This window comes from Cibotium barometz, chromosome 47 (assembly GCF_041138505.1).
Source record: "Cibotium barometz isolate CiBa-2024 chromosome 47, ASM4113850v1, whole genome shotgun sequence".
NCBI classification, from domain to species: domain Eukaryota; kingdom Viridiplantae; phylum Streptophyta; class Polypodiopsida; order Cyatheales; family Cibotiaceae; genus Cibotium; species Cibotium barometz.
Window position 1 is genome coordinate 40,578,680 of NC_141092.1, and position 18,438 is coordinate 40,597,117.

At 42.0% G+C, this 18,438-nt stretch overlaps 1 protein-coding gene across 1 annotated transcript; it reads right to left on the reverse strand.

Annotated features, from left to right (window-relative positions):
* Positions 1-323: 323 nt before the first annotated feature.
* LOC147611681 (UBP1-associated protein 2B-like) lies at positions 324-2,689 on the reverse strand. Its single transcript, XM_086784729.1, has 2 exons — positions 1,068-2,689; positions 324-693 (listed from the first exon to the last, which is right to left on the reverse strand). Exon 1 carries the CDS (start codon positions 2,445-2,447, stop codon positions 1,068-1,070), a length of 1,380 nt encoding a protein of 459 aa, XP_086640855.1. The 5' UTR covers positions 2,448-2,689; the 3' UTR covers positions 324-693.
* Between the last annotated feature and the right edge of the window lie 15,749 nt (positions 2,690-18,438).

The following is an 18,438-nucleotide window of genomic DNA, read 5'->3' on the forward strand; positions in this document are numbered from 1 at the left end:
AAACACACCCGGCAACCACCCATTGGTGCCCACTCTCTCAGCCATATCAAGAACAAATCCCATGCATTAATTGCAACAAAACAGAAACACCAGCAAAACCACCCATTGGTCCGGCATCGATTGCACCAAAATAGAAAAGCCAGCAAAACTGTTTTATGGACAAAGCCATGAAAAAGACCCCATCCAAAAGAAGGCCCACAAATACCCCAAGAGCATGAAGAAACCTTATACAAAAGAACAACAAGATCCTGCTGAAAAAAAGGTTGGATGGAAGAATACAAAAGCAATCTTAAGAGTGTGTCAGGAATCGGACACCATAACACAAAATAAAGGCTTCAGAAAATCAATTACGTGTCTGAAAGGTCCAACTGCTCATTGATACCAGCAGCAAGTGCCAATAGAAATAAAGCTAGTCCAAAAGTAGAACCAAACCCTTGATAAGGACTTGTCATGCTGACAAAAAGACCTACCACAACACTTTGGAGACAAAAAAGAAAATGGAACGCCAAGAAGTAAAACATATGCTTCTTGGACACTGTTTCGAAAAGTGATTGTGAATCAAAACCATCATTCATAAAGGAGCTGTATAATCCGGCAGTAACAGCAAATAAGGCCCAGGGGGCGGCAGATGGCATCCAGTCCATGTGAGAAAGCTGTCAGCAGCCAGAAACAAAGAGGCTGTGCATCTCACAACTGCAAATCCAAAAGTATACTGTAGTCAGGAAAGATGTTCTCCAAAAAGGTTGAAAACCTGTCAATCTGGCGGAAGCAAGCATATAAAGTATATATTGAAGGAGAAATCAGAACTATCATATTCTTAGGAAAGGCAAAAGCTGCACATTTAATTCGCGCAAATAAATGTCCAAATAGACCATTGAAGAGACTAAAAAACAATTTTAGAGCTTGCAGAACCATATATGGCATGTCAATTACAAACTATTGCGAGCGATATAGCAAAGAGCAACAGAAACACAGATAGATTAATATTTTCAACACCAAAACCACAACACAGCATAAACCCTCACACACATACAACACAAGACAGTGCAGCCAAGATACAGACTTACTCAATTGCCAAAGTAGCCAGAAAGAGACTGAGAGCGAGCACCAGAGCCTTGTCCCAGCTGAGAAGATGGATAGCCTTGTCCCGTCCCCTGCAGAATTCCCGTCTGAGAGCCTACTGAGCTCAGCGGTGCACCATACAGTGAAGTTGCGCCCGAGCCACCCAAACCTGCAACCTGAGATCCATACATGCCAAGACCATGCAGCCCATACGACGCAAGGGACGCCTGTGACAGACCCTGAGAAGCTCCCTGTGAGAGGGAAGCGTTCAATGAAGCTGGAAGCGATGAGTTCAAAGACTGGTTGAATGAAGGGTTTAAGGATGAGCTGAAAGCAAGCTGGTGGGCGACGGATGGATGGAGGGACTGGTTCAAGCTTGCAAGACCAGTGTTCGGGTTTAAGCCAGTAAGCAGCCCTTGTGCAGCAAGGGCAGCAGGGGAATGCTGACCCAAGATCCCTTGATTCAAAGGGAGCAACCCAGAAAGGGCGGAGTAGGGTAAATTGGGGGCAGCCCCCACAATACCCCCAGCCTGGGCCAAAGCTAAATCTGATGCATCAAGCTTTGCCTTCTGGCCACCATCAGAAGTGGCCATTTTGCAGTTAACTTGATGGCCATCAATGGTCTTGGCAGGCTCTTTGAGGACTTTTTTGGCAGAATCAGCAGATTTGTAAATAATGAGAGCATAACCTTTGGACTTACCTGTTTGCTTATCAAAACCAATGGGACCTTCTTCAATGTCACCATACTGGGAAAACACAGAGAGGAGCTTATCAGCGGAGAGATCATGGGGGACGTTACCCACGTAGATTTTGCGACCAGTATGGTCATTGGGGGGAGGGGAAGGGCCAACGGAGGCCAATTGGGCCACTGTCACGCGGCCCTCTATTTTCTTGCTGGGCTCTTTGAGGGCACGGCGGGCGGCCTCCATGTGTGTGAAAGTGACGAAGCCATAGCCTTTGCTCTTACCTGTGTGCTTGTCTTTGATGACGGAGCATTCGTCGATGTCGCCATATTGGGAGAAGGCGGCCTTGAGGGTGTTCGCCGTGATGTCCCAGCCCAGGCCCCGTATGAACAACTTCCTGTGGGCGGGGTCCTTGTCTGCAAACTTCCTAATTTTGGCCAAAACCTTCGGATCCACCATCGCTGCCTCCTGCAGAAGGTCCATGAGCTGCTCCTTAGAAAATGGCTCAATTAGGGCTCGCACTTCTCCTGACGAAACCGACCCCGCCTCGGCTTCACCATTCTGCTCTTCTTCTTCCTGTTCTTCCTCTTCTTCTTCCTGTTCTTCCTCTTCTTCTTCTTCCTCCTCCTCCTGCTCTTCTACTTCTTCTTCTTCTTGTGGTTTTTCTGCCACCTCGAGCTTCCTCTTCTTGTTGGAATCCATGGTTCCTTCACAGAGTAGTGTAAAGCACACGTAGTAGAAGAAATAGGGTTAGCTTTACAACAGAAGATCTGCCTGTCTGCCCTAACTTCTGCTGCTTGCGTGAGGGATCTCTTTACACCTACCTTGCTTTCTCTTGAGGTTTATTCTAGTGGACCCCCTTTGAGGTTTATTCTAGTGTGAATAGTGCCCTTGCACCATACATTCAGTTACAAATATGGCACCCAAATGGTGGTTTGCTATTAATTAATTAGTCGAATGGGGCATTTGAAGGTAAACCTTAATAATAATGGCATTAGATTTTATAAGGTTGAATACTATGGGTGGTGAAGATTCGAGATATTCTTGACGCTTCTAACCGACTCCTATTGCACTTATAAATAGTGTAGTGGAGGTTTGGGTGGTTGGGGCCATTTGGCTCCGTGCGAGAGAGAGAGAGAGAGAAACACGATCCACACGAGAGGAAGACATTCTTGAGGTTTAAGAGAGAGAGAGAGAGAGAGAGAGAGATAGAGAGACGATGTTAGCGATTCAAATTGAGAGAGACGATGTCTAGTTTGAATTAAGAGAGAGGTGGTCTGCAATTTGAATTGAGAGAGAGAGAGAGAGACGATGTTTGTGATTTGAATCGATGGAGAGAGAGAAAGAGACGATAACAGTCTAAATCACAAACGATATACGCCTTAAGCCCTTTTAAATTTGTAATTAAATAAATTAAATTTCACCCTTTTTGGGAGATATATTTTATATAGGGGTTTAGGTCTATTATTATCTGCCACAACACAAAAAATTCTACCACGACTGAATCTTGCAATTATGTGTGCATCACTTCAGGGAGTCCAATTCCCTCTAGCACTATGCTATAGCAATACATGGTAGAGCTCTTGGGGATTGGTTTAGTCAAAGCTCACCTTGTCAAATTGTCAGCTTTCTAATGGTGGTGATTTATGGATGGGCTTTGAATTTACATTTTTTTAAATGTTATTTGCCTCTTTTGATTTTCCACTCGAATAAATCGATCACTTCTTTTCACGATAAACTTTTGAGCTATTTTTAGATCTAAGTTAATTTTATGGCAATTGCACCGCAATATTTAATGAGATGTATGAATTTATATATGATTCTTGGGAGATTTGCTATTGATTGCAAATTCATGCATGTTTGTTATCATCCTCTTTGCATGCTTGAATTATCGCTATGGAATATTCCAAGTGCAAATTTATTGCATGTGCATCATACTTCTTTATATGGTGAATTCATTTTTGCCACTGTTGAATGGCTCTTGTACATGTGAACTGCTGAATGGCTCCTGTACATGTGAACTGCTGAATGGCTCCTGTACATGTGAACTGACAGGTTGCTTTCCTTTGCCTTCTCCCACTTGAATGAAAGTATGCACTTGGCTGAGGTAGTGATATGGTTTGTCGCTTCGCATTCTTCTATGGGTTGCATTTTTGTTCTATTGTAGTGTTCTCCTTCAACATAACTGCTTAAGGCTCCCTCTGGGTTATTTTTTTGGTGAGCATTTTTATTTTTGTGAGCTGTTGTTCTATGGGTTTGCTTATTAGGATGATGTGGTAATGAAGTTTCCATGTCAGCATGCCACATGCAACATACCATATATGACATGGACTTCCCACACATACCATGGACATGCATACCATCATCCCATCATGGGCATATACATCATGAAGGTAACTTAACTAGCATACATATATACAGCATGCTCTTATTCCTCCTCATTCTAGTCATGCTCCTTCTCCTCTTCACAATCCTCCTCCTCCTCTTGCAGCTCCTCATCCTCCTCCCCTTTCTCATCATGCTCATCCTACTCCTACTTCCCCTTCTCTTCCTCCTGCTAGTCTTCCTCCTCCTCCTCTTCATGCAGCTCCTCATCCTCCTCCCCTTTCTCATCGTGCTCATCCTACTCCTACTTCCCCTCCTCTTCTTCTTGCTAGTCTTCCTCATCCTCCTCATTCTCTTTCTCATCTTGCTTATCCTACTCCTACTTTCCCTCCTCCTCCTCATGTTCGTCCTCTTCTTCTTGCTAGTCTTCCTCATCCTCCTCATTCTCTTTCTCATCTTGCTAGTCTTCCTCATCCTCCTCATTCTCTTTCTCATCTTGCTTATCCTACTCCTACTTTCCCTCCTTCTCCTCATGTTGGTCCTCTTCTTTCCCTCCTCCTCATTCTCTTTCTCGCCTTGCTTATCCTACTCCTACTTTCCCTCCTCCTCCTCTTGTTGGTCCTCTTCTTTTTGTTGGTCCTCCTCCTCCTGTTGGTCCTCTTCTTCTTGTCGCTCCTCCTCCTCTTGTTGGTCCTCTTCGTCTGGCTAGCCCTCCTCATTATAGTCTTACTTGTGATGTTTCTCCTTCTTGTGTGAGTGCAGTCAAATAATCCTATTGTTACTTGAGTAGTAGTGTATTTGTTATTTGCTACTAAAGGAGGTCTTTACAAGTTTCACCCACAACTACTACTTTTTTTCTTTGCTGAGGTCTTTGCAAGTTTCACCAAATTGTCCTTCTTCTTTTTCTCGCATTTATTTGTTGAAAGCTCATGTGCATGTGCACTCAAGGTGTAATAATGGCATGTCTACCATTCATCCTAAGAATATTGGCATATCTATACTACCATGTACCACACCATCCACTCACATTTGTTGTTGAAAGCTCATACACATGTGATCTCAAGGTGTAATAATGGCACGTCTAGCATTCATCAATATCAATGCATATCTAAACTACCATGTACCGCACCATCCAGAAAGAAAGACCAACCAGGCATAGCATTAAAAGAAAGTTATCAACAACCAAATAAAGTTAATAGTGACCCCATTAGAAAAACAAAGATACAACACACCATCCAGAAAGAAAGTCCAACTAGGCATAGCATTAAAAGAATGTCATCAACAAGAAAATAAAGTTTATAGTGACCCCATTAGAAAAACAAGCCAAGTAACACACTATAGAATATCGAATTTATTCTACAAATACTTGGAAAATTTTTACCAAGCATAATTTTTAAATTTTGATCCCCAACATAGGATCAGGTTACATCTATTCGAGCTAATGAAGCCTAGTGAGAGCACACATTACATGCTTTTAAAAGTAAACATAATCCAAAAGTCTCTAGTAAAAACTGCTCTAGTAGGAATGTTTTATTGACAAGGGTTTCAATTCCTTGAAGCATTTGGCCAATTACAAACAAATGATGGGTGCTTTTAGCAAATTTTGATAACATCAAATCCAAAAGTCTCTAATAAACATTACATGCATCCAAAACTCTATAGTAAAAACTACTCTAATAGTAGTGCTTTATTGGTAGGGGTTTCCACCTTGTAAAGGGGGGCCTCTCCTATAAAAAGGACCAAAATTTAATGCTACAATCATGTTGTCCATGACTCTTGTGTATTTGTAAGAGAGGAGGTCTATTAGAGCTTAAATGGGTAGCTTAAAGATAAAAGAAAGCCTACTTCTACATAGCCAAGGTTCTATGGAAGCTTGCATAAGCACTCTAAGAAGATGTATTAGCAATCATGTTGTCCATGACTCTCGTGTATTTGTAAGAGAGGAGGTCTATTAGAGCTTGAATGGGTAGCCTAAAGATAAAAGAAAGCCTACTTCTACATAGCCAAGGTTCTATGGAAGCTTGCATAAGCACTCTAAGAAGATGTATTAGCAAATTGATTAACCTTTGATTAGGCCCAATAATTATCTTATATACTTGGCCCTCCTTTCACAGTTATCAACCTATGTACATGCCCAAACTTATACAAACACCTAAACTAATACGTACATGGCCACTTATTATGCTTGTGGGTAGCCATTATTTTACGAATGATCCTTACCCATAGGCCCAACAGTTATCTTATATACTTGGCCCTCCTTTCACACTTATTAACCTATGCCCATGCCCAAACTTATACAACACCTAAACTAGTATGTACATGGCCGCTTATTATGTCCGTGGCTCGCCATTATTAGAAACGATCCCTACCCATAGGTTTCGTCCTCGAAATCATTAGCATTCAACTCAAGAGATGGCATCCATTACCATCGCACCATGTAAGCCAACCACCATGAAATGACCAAGAATGGTATGGCTATAAAAAAATATCCATGAGAGCATAATGTATCCCAGTCAATGATGAGATAGATGCTAGAGTTCTAGTTATGACTACATTTCACTTAGGAGTTAGAGAGGTGACCACAGGTGGGTAGGCCTTGCCTGGTTTAGGAAGCCATGTAACATCAAGGCTATATAGCAAACCCAAAAAGTCCAAAAGATTCAGATTTTGGGGGATGACTCGAGTAGAGAACCCTTGACTCAACATAAAATAGGAATTAGAAATAAAGGGAGAGTCCCCTCTTGATGACCAATATGCTGATGAAGATCTTCTTGATGTAGCTCATAATGTCGATGTTGCTCTTAATCTTATTTATGTTGATGTAGATCTTGATGTTGATGTAGCCCTTGGTCTTCTTCATCCTTGATTTCATTGTGTAATGAAATCTATGTAGGCAAAGATGGATCATATTCTCAATGTGTTCATGAAGCCTCACATCATGATGATGATGCATATCCCTTCCAAATGATAATGTGTTGAATCTGATTAAGGGGGTCTTAGCCTTATCAATGGTTAATGTCTTGCCCTTGTACAAATGATTTATGAGCATGATAGATGAGGTACATGAAGCATATAACTCAGAAATCCCATTGTCCTAAACAATGCTGATACATATTTATACCCGAATTTGGATTAACAAATTGACCACTCAAATCAAGGGGAAATTTTGATTTGGTGCTTTAAAGAGGTTTAGAAACACTTGAATGCAAGATATGAACCATTAATGGCCCTAAAAAACTCAGATGATTAGCACTAAAATCAAGGTATTAGTGAAAGCAATTTTCTATATTTGAGTAGAAAATACCCTGATTTGGAGAGCACCGTCGAAGGGGAAAATCAAAGGGCTTTCTTGATATGAACCTTTGGAAAGTAATAGCAAGTCCCCAATGGTATGATTAAACCCTCAATGGTCTAAGAACACAAAGGTTAGTGCTGATTATAATAACTGATTAGAAGAGGCAATTTACTGTTTATAGTGCAGAAGAAGGGGCGATTTGGAGTGTAAAATTGAAGCCCTTTAACAAATTTTCTTGAAAAAACCTTCAAAGAGTGCTTATAGCAATATATCTACTTGAGTTTGAAGCCCATAATCATGAGATTAACTAGACTATTCATACCTTAATCTCTCCTTGACCAAAATGACTATTAGATGAATGTCCAGTGTTGTAGCGCTTTCTCCAGGCGTTTTCTCGCAAATATAATGCTGTAGATGGATTAACCACCCTCAAAAACCCTTGGGTGAGTTGGGATTTGCACCTGATTTTGTTACGATTGTGCGCTAGAACGCTTTTGCCAAAAAACGCAATCTTCTTTTTTAATCGCTTTCCCCTGGCGATGGTGCATACGATTATGCTTGATTGAAGCTTCTGGAGGGTGCGCCTATGAGCTGGGGAGAGGCCTAAAGTTGTAGTTTGAGCAATGGTTGAGTATTTAAGGAGAAATCAAGACTCCAATGCAAGGGGGTAGAGCTGCGTTTTTGCAAGGAAGAGGAAAAATGATAAAAAGGGTAATTTCTCACTAATCAAGATTAGGGTATGTGTTGATGAGTGGGGATTAAGCATGAATCACTAAGAATCATGGCTCTGATACCATGTTGGCAATCATAGGTTCAACCCATGGAGCTATGGAGGATGAAATTTGTCCATGGTTGAGGAGGAAGAAGAAGAGAGAGAAGGGAGAGTAACTTGGGCACAACACAAGGTGATTGTATTATGAATGAATGAGAATGAGATGAATGAACCACAAAGTACAATACCCTTTTATAGGAATTAAACCCTATCTTTTGACTCTAACTAAGAGGTTGTTCACACCTAGAGTGTTCACACCAAGTTGGTTGTAAACCTAATGGCTGGATGCTTGTATCCCCAATGTCACATGGCATTTTAGTGTATTTCTAGCATAAGCCAAACTCTCTCTCAAGATCTCTCTCAAGAATGGTCACAAGTGGCCTCTACCTCATGGCACAACATTGAAAAAGAGCCATAGTCATGCTTTCTGAGCTCTCCCTTTGTAGGGGAAACCCTAAGATTGAAATGATCAAAAGTACTAGTAGGTGGGATATTTAGGCCAGACGTAACACTTCCCATTCATGCAAAGTATCATACAACAAACCATTATCATATCATGCCAAGCACCGATGACTTGTATGAAACTGATTTTCAAAACTTACCCACCAGCATAGTACACAAACCGGCAAGGCATACCATACTCATGGAAAATAGGGTATTCATGCCTAGCCCCATGTTGGTGCCATTATGAAAGTACATTACATTAGGTGTTCTGGAAGCACTTTCTACATGATAGTTGATAGGAGTCCCTTCGGATAGTACTCTATACCGAACCATTTGAAGAGACAGGGAAGCTTCTCAGCATCAGGACAAAAGACAATACGCTCTATAAGAGATTAACCCTATCTGCAAAACCTATGAGCTTTTCACCTCTTTGGTTGTTAGTCATGTGATCTAAAATGTAAGTTGCAACCTTTTGTAAAGTGCCTACACCTAATGTGGTTCCTCTTTTGAGTCCCTCACCATTCTTGGATGCTTGTGTTGCATGCTTTACAAATGACTAAAGCAGTCCAAGTGGTTGTGTCAGACTCATTGGTGAGAATTCCTTGTCCCATGGGATGACTCGTCCATGTTTTCAAGTTTATTTTCAAGGAATGGTTACCCTTGTATATATAAATGTGATTGGTTTCCTAATTGTAAACCAGCCTTGCTTCCCTCATGTAACTTCCGAGGATATGGTGTCTGACCTTTGAAAATCCATCACCACAAATGTGCGGTCGAAGCTTAGCCACCCCAAAGGTCTTAATCTTTGCATCATGAAGGACGCCTAAAGGTTTGGCTATGTTTCCATCAGTAAGATTAACTACTACGTGGCTTGTGCCTATGAGTGACGGGCTACCCTAAGCCTCCTAGCAATCCTTGGTGATTATGCTAACATCAGTACAACCATTCAAGACTGCGGAGACCATCATTCCTTTATAAATGACAAGTAGCATGGTGTTCATTTCATTGCTTTTTTAAAGTAGTGTCCCAGCTTGTTCATGGGAACTTTTAGCTATTCCTTTGTCTTGTGTATGGAAAGAGAGTGCACACTGTGGTACAACTCATCCTACTCTTCTTTAGGTTCAGGTTCATATGTGTGTAAATTCCTATTCATCCATTCTAATGTCTCTCCAAAGTTGAGAATTTCCTTGTAAAAGATAACTTATCTTATGAAACTTGGACTTCTGAGGACTATGATACTATGTCCCGTAGTAGATACTCTCACTCATTAGGCTCATACTTACTCTAAGGTGGGCTAGGACGACCTGCTAATGTGTAAGGTATGTGCATTGATCCTTCCCTAGAAGGCAGTGCCTCCTAAAGGGGACGAGATAAAATCATCATTGATCACCTCAGAAAGAGGTCCCATTGGCTTTGGTGACCCATGGAGAAGGCCAACTTTCACCTTCCACTGAGTCCTCTCTCATTGTATCTAGCAATGTAGGGCTTGGTTAGATTGGTTCCAGAGGCTGAGGCTCTAATACTAGTTCTATTTGCAGCTTCTTAAGAATGGACATAGGTCTATCTGAGACCTTGGGCAAAATCTAAGGATCCCTATGTGGTTCTATAATTGGCTTTGGGATAGGGTATGGGATATGCTTAAGCATGGTTCATGGTTTGTACTTAGCCACTTTCTCTAGATCAGCTTATACCTTCCTCACAAGCTCTTGGGCTTGTTTCATTATCTCTTTCTCCAACATGGGGTTGGGGTACTCCTTGAGTTTCTTTGGAAGGTTTTTGTAGTTAATCAGTTTAGCGAGTTTGAGCGGGAGATTGTTGGTTGTCTCCGCTAATGGAAGATGTGGAGCTCTTGTTTGAACCACTTTTAATGATCACGACATCATTGCCCTTGACAAAAATGAGTGTTGAGTTTATGTGTGCTCTTCAAGATCTTCTTCTTTTGGGCCTTTGGTTTGGTTCATTGTTCGTTGGTAAAGTCATCGAACACTGTTATACTGGTGTAGTTCCAAGAGAAACCAGTTGGGGTGGTAATACCAAAAGTGGGAGTGCTCGATATTATGCATTAGTTGAGAAGCATTTGGTATGGGCTGTAGGGCTAGTTTGCTTTGGTGCCGAGAGCATAGGTTATGGTGCTGGGTTTCCCTAGTACCAATAATGAGCTATGTCATGGTTCCTGTGGTGCTGGCAATAAGCACATTATTATTATTATTATTATTATATAGGACTTAGAAATGGACATTATACTTATATGGTTTCGACAACAAATTGCACACCAAACCATATCTCTTAGTGCGAATAGATGTGGGTGTCTTGCTTAAGGTGCTAGGGTTGGCCTTGAGGTTTGCCAGTAGCCTAAATGGTTAAGTAGATTCTCTACCAACTCATCCATGCTCATGTCCTTGACTAGGACTCTAACCAGTACTGATTGGGCACCCTTGGCTGATGATGAGGATTTGGATAATGTATCCCCTATCTCTTGGTTTGGGTGGACGACTTTTACTTTCTTGTCTTGCAAGTTGTCTACTAGGTCTATTACCTCATAATAGCACTCATCAAAGATATAGTGCTTAGACTTGTAGAGATGGTAGTGCAGCCTCTTGATCTTAAGATTGATCGTAAATCGGTCAATGAGCATGATAAGTGATCCACACTTTCGTCAGTGGTGGGTGCTACATCTCATGTGGAGATATTTGGTTTAAGCAATATAATCTCGCATTGTTTCTCCCCCCTCCTACTTCTTAAGGTTAAAAATCTATGTAATGGGGATCCATCTAGCTCCATAGGGCGTGAATCCCACTATGAAAGTGTGTCTCAAGACCTCATAGCTAGCATTTTGAAGTGGTTTAGTGACCTAAACCACTTGCTTGCTTTGCCTTCAAAGGCAAAGTCCAAATGATTAGATCTTGGTGGGATCATCAATCCATCCCACGGCCTTACAAATTTGATCAAACTTCTCTATGTAATCAATGGGATCTCTACTTCCATCAAATTTGTTTATCATCTTCAAGATATAGATTAGCTTGGTTTTCCCAATTCTGAGCCTCTAGGTGCTATGTTGGTCACAACCCCCATTACCATTTTAAACGCTATCCTAAACATGTCTTTTGTGTATTCATGTGGTGGTGAAACGTAAGAAGGTGGTTGCAGACCCTATGTTTTAGGATATGGGATCTCTTGCACTATGGGGTTTGGGCTGCATAATTTTCCATGGCACTTGTTCTCTGTCTGCCAGGCTTTGAGGCTGCAAGCTCATTGTGGTTAAGGACACACATTCTGTGAATGCCCTTGTGGATCCCTTCAAGATGTGGTAGTCCATGACCTTGGCTCTTTATGGTAAACGCACTTCTATAGTGGGCTCTTGTGGAGAGAGGGACTCCTACTTCTTGTACTATGTGCACTTGCTGGCTATTGAGGGGAACAACTAGCCTTGGTGGTACAACAAAAGACACATGACCCATTTGCTATATAACTATAGTTGTTAGGCTATTTGCTAGTCACAATTAGCTTGAGATAAACCTAGCTCAGGATTGACATCAAATGTTTGAAACATTGTGGCGTTAGTATGACCGCTTCCTATGGGGGTGACAAACCTTGAGGTTCCAGGTCCTGCTCCCACTCTTTCACTGGAGCTACACCCAAAGATAGGGTGGTTAAACACACCTTCTTCATAAAATCTAAGACACTATTTATAGATCTAGTTGGTGAATCCAGAATTCGGAGGACCATGGTAGCCTTTGTTTTCACGTGTTTCATTGTTCCTCCACTCATGTATGTATTTTGTTGGCTTATTTCTTCCTGAAGCTCCTCACTAGGGAGGTGGAACTGAAGGAGTCTAGCCTTTTTAACTAGGGAGCACTTTGCTAGGTGCTAGTCATTTCTTAGGAGCAATGGCTTGGTAGGTTTGAGGAGGTGTGGCTTAATGCACTATAATCGATTGTATTATCATTTCTAACAATTAGTCTAGAGATCGAGTTCATATCAAAGGTCGTGGGTGCTTCTAGATCAGTTCTTTTGGATACTACTAGGCTTATGTCTCCAAGCTCACAGATCATGGCTTATGTGTCTAGGTTCACACCTTAAGATGACTCACATCTCTTAGCTCACATCTCCAGGCCCACGGGTCACGGCTCACGTGTTTATGCTCACGGCTCACGGCTCATGTGTTCAGTTTCACATCTGTAAGTTCAGGCCTTTTTTATATAAACTTGGCTCATGTACTTCCCTAGTGTGAAATAGGTCTATCTAGGACACGAAAATCTAAGAATAAGGTCTATGATAAGGTTGGTGTGCACTTATTAATAATTGTACTTAATTCCCCAATAATTACAAAGGTGTGTCCGTATGGGTTTTTATGCTTGTAATAATTAGTTTGTACTATATTAGGTATACCTACTTCTAGTCTCACGGCTCACGTCTCCAAGCTCACAGCTCACGTCTCCAGGTTCACTCTCATGACTCGTGTTTAGGATAACATCTTTTTGCATGGGACTGTGGGCTCATATTCCCTACCCGAGAGTTGGTTTGGCGTGGTTCTATGAATTTTTGGACATGATGAGGTGCGTTTAGTATTATTAATCTTAATTAAGGATTGTGATGTAACTATTTAAGTGTTTTTAACTGTTTTTAGATGATTTAGCATGCTTCTACTCTACCAATTCCACAATGCATGAACGTATGAACAATTTATTATTTTTAGATGATTTAGCATACTTCTACTCTACCAATTTCACAATGCATGAACACAAATAATTTATAAAAAAATATGAAGTGTATGAACTAAATTTAATAACTTCGCTCAATTTCAATCTAATGGAGCTCAATGCTCATGTTTTTAGAGTTGATTCCACTCTTAATCACAATTGCTAAGCTAATTCTTGGATTACAGCAATGATTCCACAATGCATGAACGTATGAACAATTTATTATTTTTAGATGATTTAGCATACTTCTACTCTACCAATTTCATAATGCATGAACACAAACAATTTATAAAAAAATATGAAGTATATGAACTAAATTTAATAACTTCGCTCAATTTCAATCTAATGGAGCTCAATGCTCATGTTTTTAGAGTTGATTCCACTCTTAATCACAATTGCTAAGCTAATTCTTGGATTACAGCAATGAAATTTAAGCCTCTTGGGCTCTAATTCCATGTAAATAACCAAAAAAATTAGGGGTTTTCCCTACTAAAATAAATGAACATAGAATGTCTTAAAATAAAATAAACCTCAAATCAAAATAAAAAATAATAAACAAATATATCCAAGGCTCCAAAATCATATGTTCTTTGAAGTGTGATCTCCTAATCAACACGGAGCAATATTAGGTGATCCCAATATCTTAGAATGGATGGAAAAATTGAGCTAAGCCCTAGGCTAGTCCTCATCATGCCAGCTCATCCATTGTGTCTTCTCTCTGCTGTCTCACACCTCTCTCGATGTGCCTAGATGGAGGTAAGAAGAGATGATCCTTCACGATGGTTCTCTCTCACAAAAAGCGGGGGAAGAATAAGATAATTGAAGAGGGAAGGCCATAATTAAAATTATTCAAGCATGCATCCATCTAGTAAGCATAAATTTAAAAGCATATAATCAAGCAAGAAGAGGGAAGGAAGAGAGCTCACAAGAAAACTATTATTATGAGGAATGATTGTGTATTGCTTATTGTAAAAAAATGACTCATCTACAAGTGACTAGTTTTCACACTAGGCTGGTCAAACTTAAAATGGTATGGCCTCTATAACTAGTACACTAAGCCTGTAGACTTTCCCTATTGATATTAAGCTCATGGCACGGATGCTTTATATGTTCCATCGCCGTCTTACAAAAGATAAGTGCCCGTTCATGTGGGAAATTATGCCTTATATGTTCCATCGCCGTCTTACAAAAGATTGCTAGAACACATAAGCTCTTGTGTAGGTGCTGAATGCATGAGAGTGGTTGAGAGAGTTGCTTGGGTTTCTATTCTTATCGAACTTTAGGTGAAGCTGTTGGGGTTAAAGTCAGTTGGTGAGGTTATCTTGACGTTGTTCGATTTTGTCAACCATATGATGGGATTACCATCATAGTATCCTTGTTGTTGAAGCAGGTGCACAAGCACCCATCTTTGATGAACATTATAAATTGGTGGGGCTAATGCTTTCAGTACTGAGGCTTCCTTCTTTGTGCAAGCTTAGGGGACTTTGATTGCTCTGGGAATCCAAGCGTTGGTATTTCCTTGGTAGCACCCTTGTGCTTGCAGTAATCTTTTGGGTACCCACACTCTGAGATGTTGGAGTTCGCTTAGGAACTCGCATAGTATTTTGTGGACGGTGTTGTGGAGTACTTTTCTTTTTCCTTGTCCTCTGAGTGCTGCATCGAGGAAAAGGCTTTGATGATCAAGGCACCCAAATTTGATTGGCACCTTCGTAGTAACCTTGAGCTACAAGTAGCTTCTGCTCCACCCACATCTTGATACCATTAAGATACCTTGACTTTGGTTATCTTGGTGGAGTTTTCTTTTTGGTTGATGCGAAAGGTTTGGGGCCCTCCTTGACATTGGTTGGCACTGAGGTTATAGGTTTGGGACTCATGTGCATTGTTGATGATGATGAGGCTAGAGTCTCTTGTGGAGTGGCTGTTGATGATAATGCTTTTGAGTATGTAGCCATCTTCTTTAGTGAGGTTTGTCGATGAAGAGGCATAGGCTCCGATTGGGGATGCTCTTCAGGAACAGCGGTTGATTGCGAGTTTTTGGCATTATTGTTGGTGAGGACGGAGTGGAAGGGGTAGATGCTTTGTTCGAGTTGGTCATTGATGCAGATGATAGGTCTTTTTATAGAGGGGCTTCCGAGGAAGAGGCTTGTAACTTTTTGCGTTCAGCATCATAGAAATCCATTAGTGTCAGTTCCTCTTCCTTGCAGTATGGTATTGTGAACTTTGTGTCGTTGACCATCATGATGATCCTATTGCTGGCAAAGCATAGTCCATTTATGCCCCAAGATCAAATCTACTTCCAACACATACTTAACCACCAAAAACTTGCACAAGTAAGGGAGTTAGTTTTAATATACATTGTATATTCAAAGTATCCCAAACATGGCATGTTCAAGTCATGAGTGTTGGAACCTAATAAATCCGTATACCCAAGAATTCTTTCATGATAAGCCGTAAGTGTTGGTTGACCTAATAAATCCCATAACTTGAGGGTCATGAGATCATGTTCTCATGTTGGATGAAGCTAAGCTTGGACTGTGGTGATTTTATTGGAAAGTTTCGATCCAACCATAATTCTTGGGATATTCTCAGTAAGGTATGTTGGAAGTTCCGGCTCCTCCAAGGTCTCGTCCTCCCCCGTAAGACCAATTGCACAATGCCTACAGGAGTGTTCAAGGTGACTTTTTACATGGATTCATCAAGTGAATACAACGATTCACGTATCCAAGACCACCAAGGATGACATCATACTCAAGGAGATTTGTGGTAACATGGAATCTAAATTACACATCTCTACCAATTGTTTGAGTAGCATAGCTAAAGTAACCTGAAACTTGAATGTTTTGTCCATTGGCTCCTCTTGCAAGACCATTGTCTTTAGGGATAAGTTTAGGTTTCTCCAATGACACCCAAGTGTCTATTGTCAAGATGTTATGACTAGCTCGAGGGCTAATCAACGCACATTTACGCTTAACATCATTGCCCCCCGCAGGAAAATCTAACCGTGCCATGATAGAATCTTCAAGAGGAACCATGGATGTTTCAGTTTGTGTTTTAGCTTTAGATCCTGTTTTTCGATTTCATATTCCCATTCGCTTTCATCCTCTTTTTGGCTCTCAGCTTTTCTAAGAGTACCCAACATGTATAATGGCACACTTGGTCCTCTGACAATTCTAATTGAGGTCTGTTTGGAAACTTGTGAATCCATACAATCCCGTTCTATGGAGCTCTTGATGTCTTGGTATAACTCATGTTGAGACTTTAAAGGTACAAGTGGTGATGCTATGCTGGCTTCACCGCATGAGAGAAGAGGCATGAGAGAAGAGCACTCCTCCAAATGAGGATTTAAGAGATTGCTGTAATTTTGTAAGGGATTCATTGAATTCCTCACGTGCTTTTTCAAATGCATAATTCATGTAATCTTCCTCTAATGACTTATGTAGAGAATACGTCCTCCTCTTGAAAGGGGAAGCAATACTCCTCAAGTTCTTGTATTTTGGTTGCTTTTTTTGGATTGGCATTATGAGGCTCAATCACAACCGGTGATCCTAGAAGACACTTAACTATGCTAAGCATGCTCTCCTGAGCTTGCTTTTTACGTTCCGCATATGTCATATGATCATGATTTTTAATTTGGGATGGTTGAGCAGGTTCTAGTTTCTTGATTGGTCTGTGAGGTGCATTGAGTGTCACGTAGGCTATAACGCCTGTGACCATCGGCGGACCGGATGGCAGCGCTCGGCCGAAGTGTCGAGGCCATCCGGGGTTCAGTGGGAGAGGACGCCGTGCGGAGACATGGGCGGCCGGGCTAGTGTGGACGGCAGGCCACACACTTTATAGCCCGGGAATGAGGAGGTAATCCTCATTCTCCTCTATGGCTGGGTGGTGAACTAGTCGCCGATCCCTCCGTTGTGAGGGCACCCGCAGTGGTGCTACACGCACGTCACATTGGTATCAGAGCGAGGTTGAGTGATTCGTGACCATCACGTACGAAACGGCCCCATGCAATTGTAAGGTTGTGCTACTCTTTTGCAAAAAGGTGAGTCAACTCCTACTTTGCACTGTTCATCTTCTTCTCCAATTCTGTGTGCTGGAGAAATTGGAAAGCTAAAAAGGTGCACTTCTCTCTCTCTCTCTCTCTCTCTTCTCTCTCTCTCTCTCTCTCTCTCTCTCTCTCTCTCTCTCTCTCTCTCTCTCTCTCTCTCTCTCTCTCTCTCGTTCCTCCCCCACTCCCTCTCCTTCTTCGTTGTTGTGACACGGGGAGGAAACGGGCTGTTTTACGGAGGCATACATGATGTGAGCCTGTTGTGTTTTGTGAGAGAAGCACAAGAGGGGGGGAGGGAGGCGGCTGTCCCAAATATCGAAACGAGGAGGGGGGGTGGCTATTTCTGTCCGCAAATTTCAGAAAGGGGGGAGGGGGGTGTGGCGCTGTGTGTGTGGCTGGCGACAGTCCAGAACCAAAGGGGAACTGGGCACAGGGGGTAGATCTGCTGCGGCAGCATTGTGGCAAGACAATTTGGGGGCGTCAGAGCACCCCCCGCCACCCATCTTCTCTTTGGAGGACCAGATTGAGCGCTCCCCCGATGCAGCATTTGGCGAATCACCTTCCAGATTCTCTGTCGATTCCAGGTTTGAAGAAGCCAGGTCCCCGCCTTCAAGATCCCCTTTTTTGAACTCGGGAAGCCGGACTCCCATCACTTCTGTGACGCCAAATGGAGAAACGGGACCTGCCTCTTTGTTTGGCTCGCCACCGTTCCAGAGTTTTCAGCAGTACAAAAGCCCTGGCAGTCTGAATTGGTGGTCCTCTCCATTCAAAGAAGGCCAGAGCCCTGACGCAATGTTTGGGAGGGATGGCGGCAGCCCGGTTTCTGGCGTTGTGCAACAGCCACAGCAATCAGGCGGTCTGCTTACGTTGCCAGCAATGAGAGAGATCGTGAGACCTGAGTCGTGCTTCCAATTTGACGGAAATGCAGCGGGGATCAGTGATGATGGCGATGAATGGACACGTCCCTGGTCCGGGAGGCGCAAATTGGATTCATGTTCGGTTTTAGTTTACTACTTGCTCGTGCCGTCGACCTTCGTGGATCATTGCATCGCGGACGTTTTTTCGACGGGGACGAGAGTCTTGTTGTTGCAGGGGGTGACTATTACTCTTTCTTT

Excerpts from the sequence above, each read along its gene's own strand:
- LOC147611681 (XM_086784729.1), bottom strand. The coding sequence starts at position 2,447 with ATGGATTCCAACAAGAAGAGGAAGCTCGAGGTGGCAGAAAAACCACAA.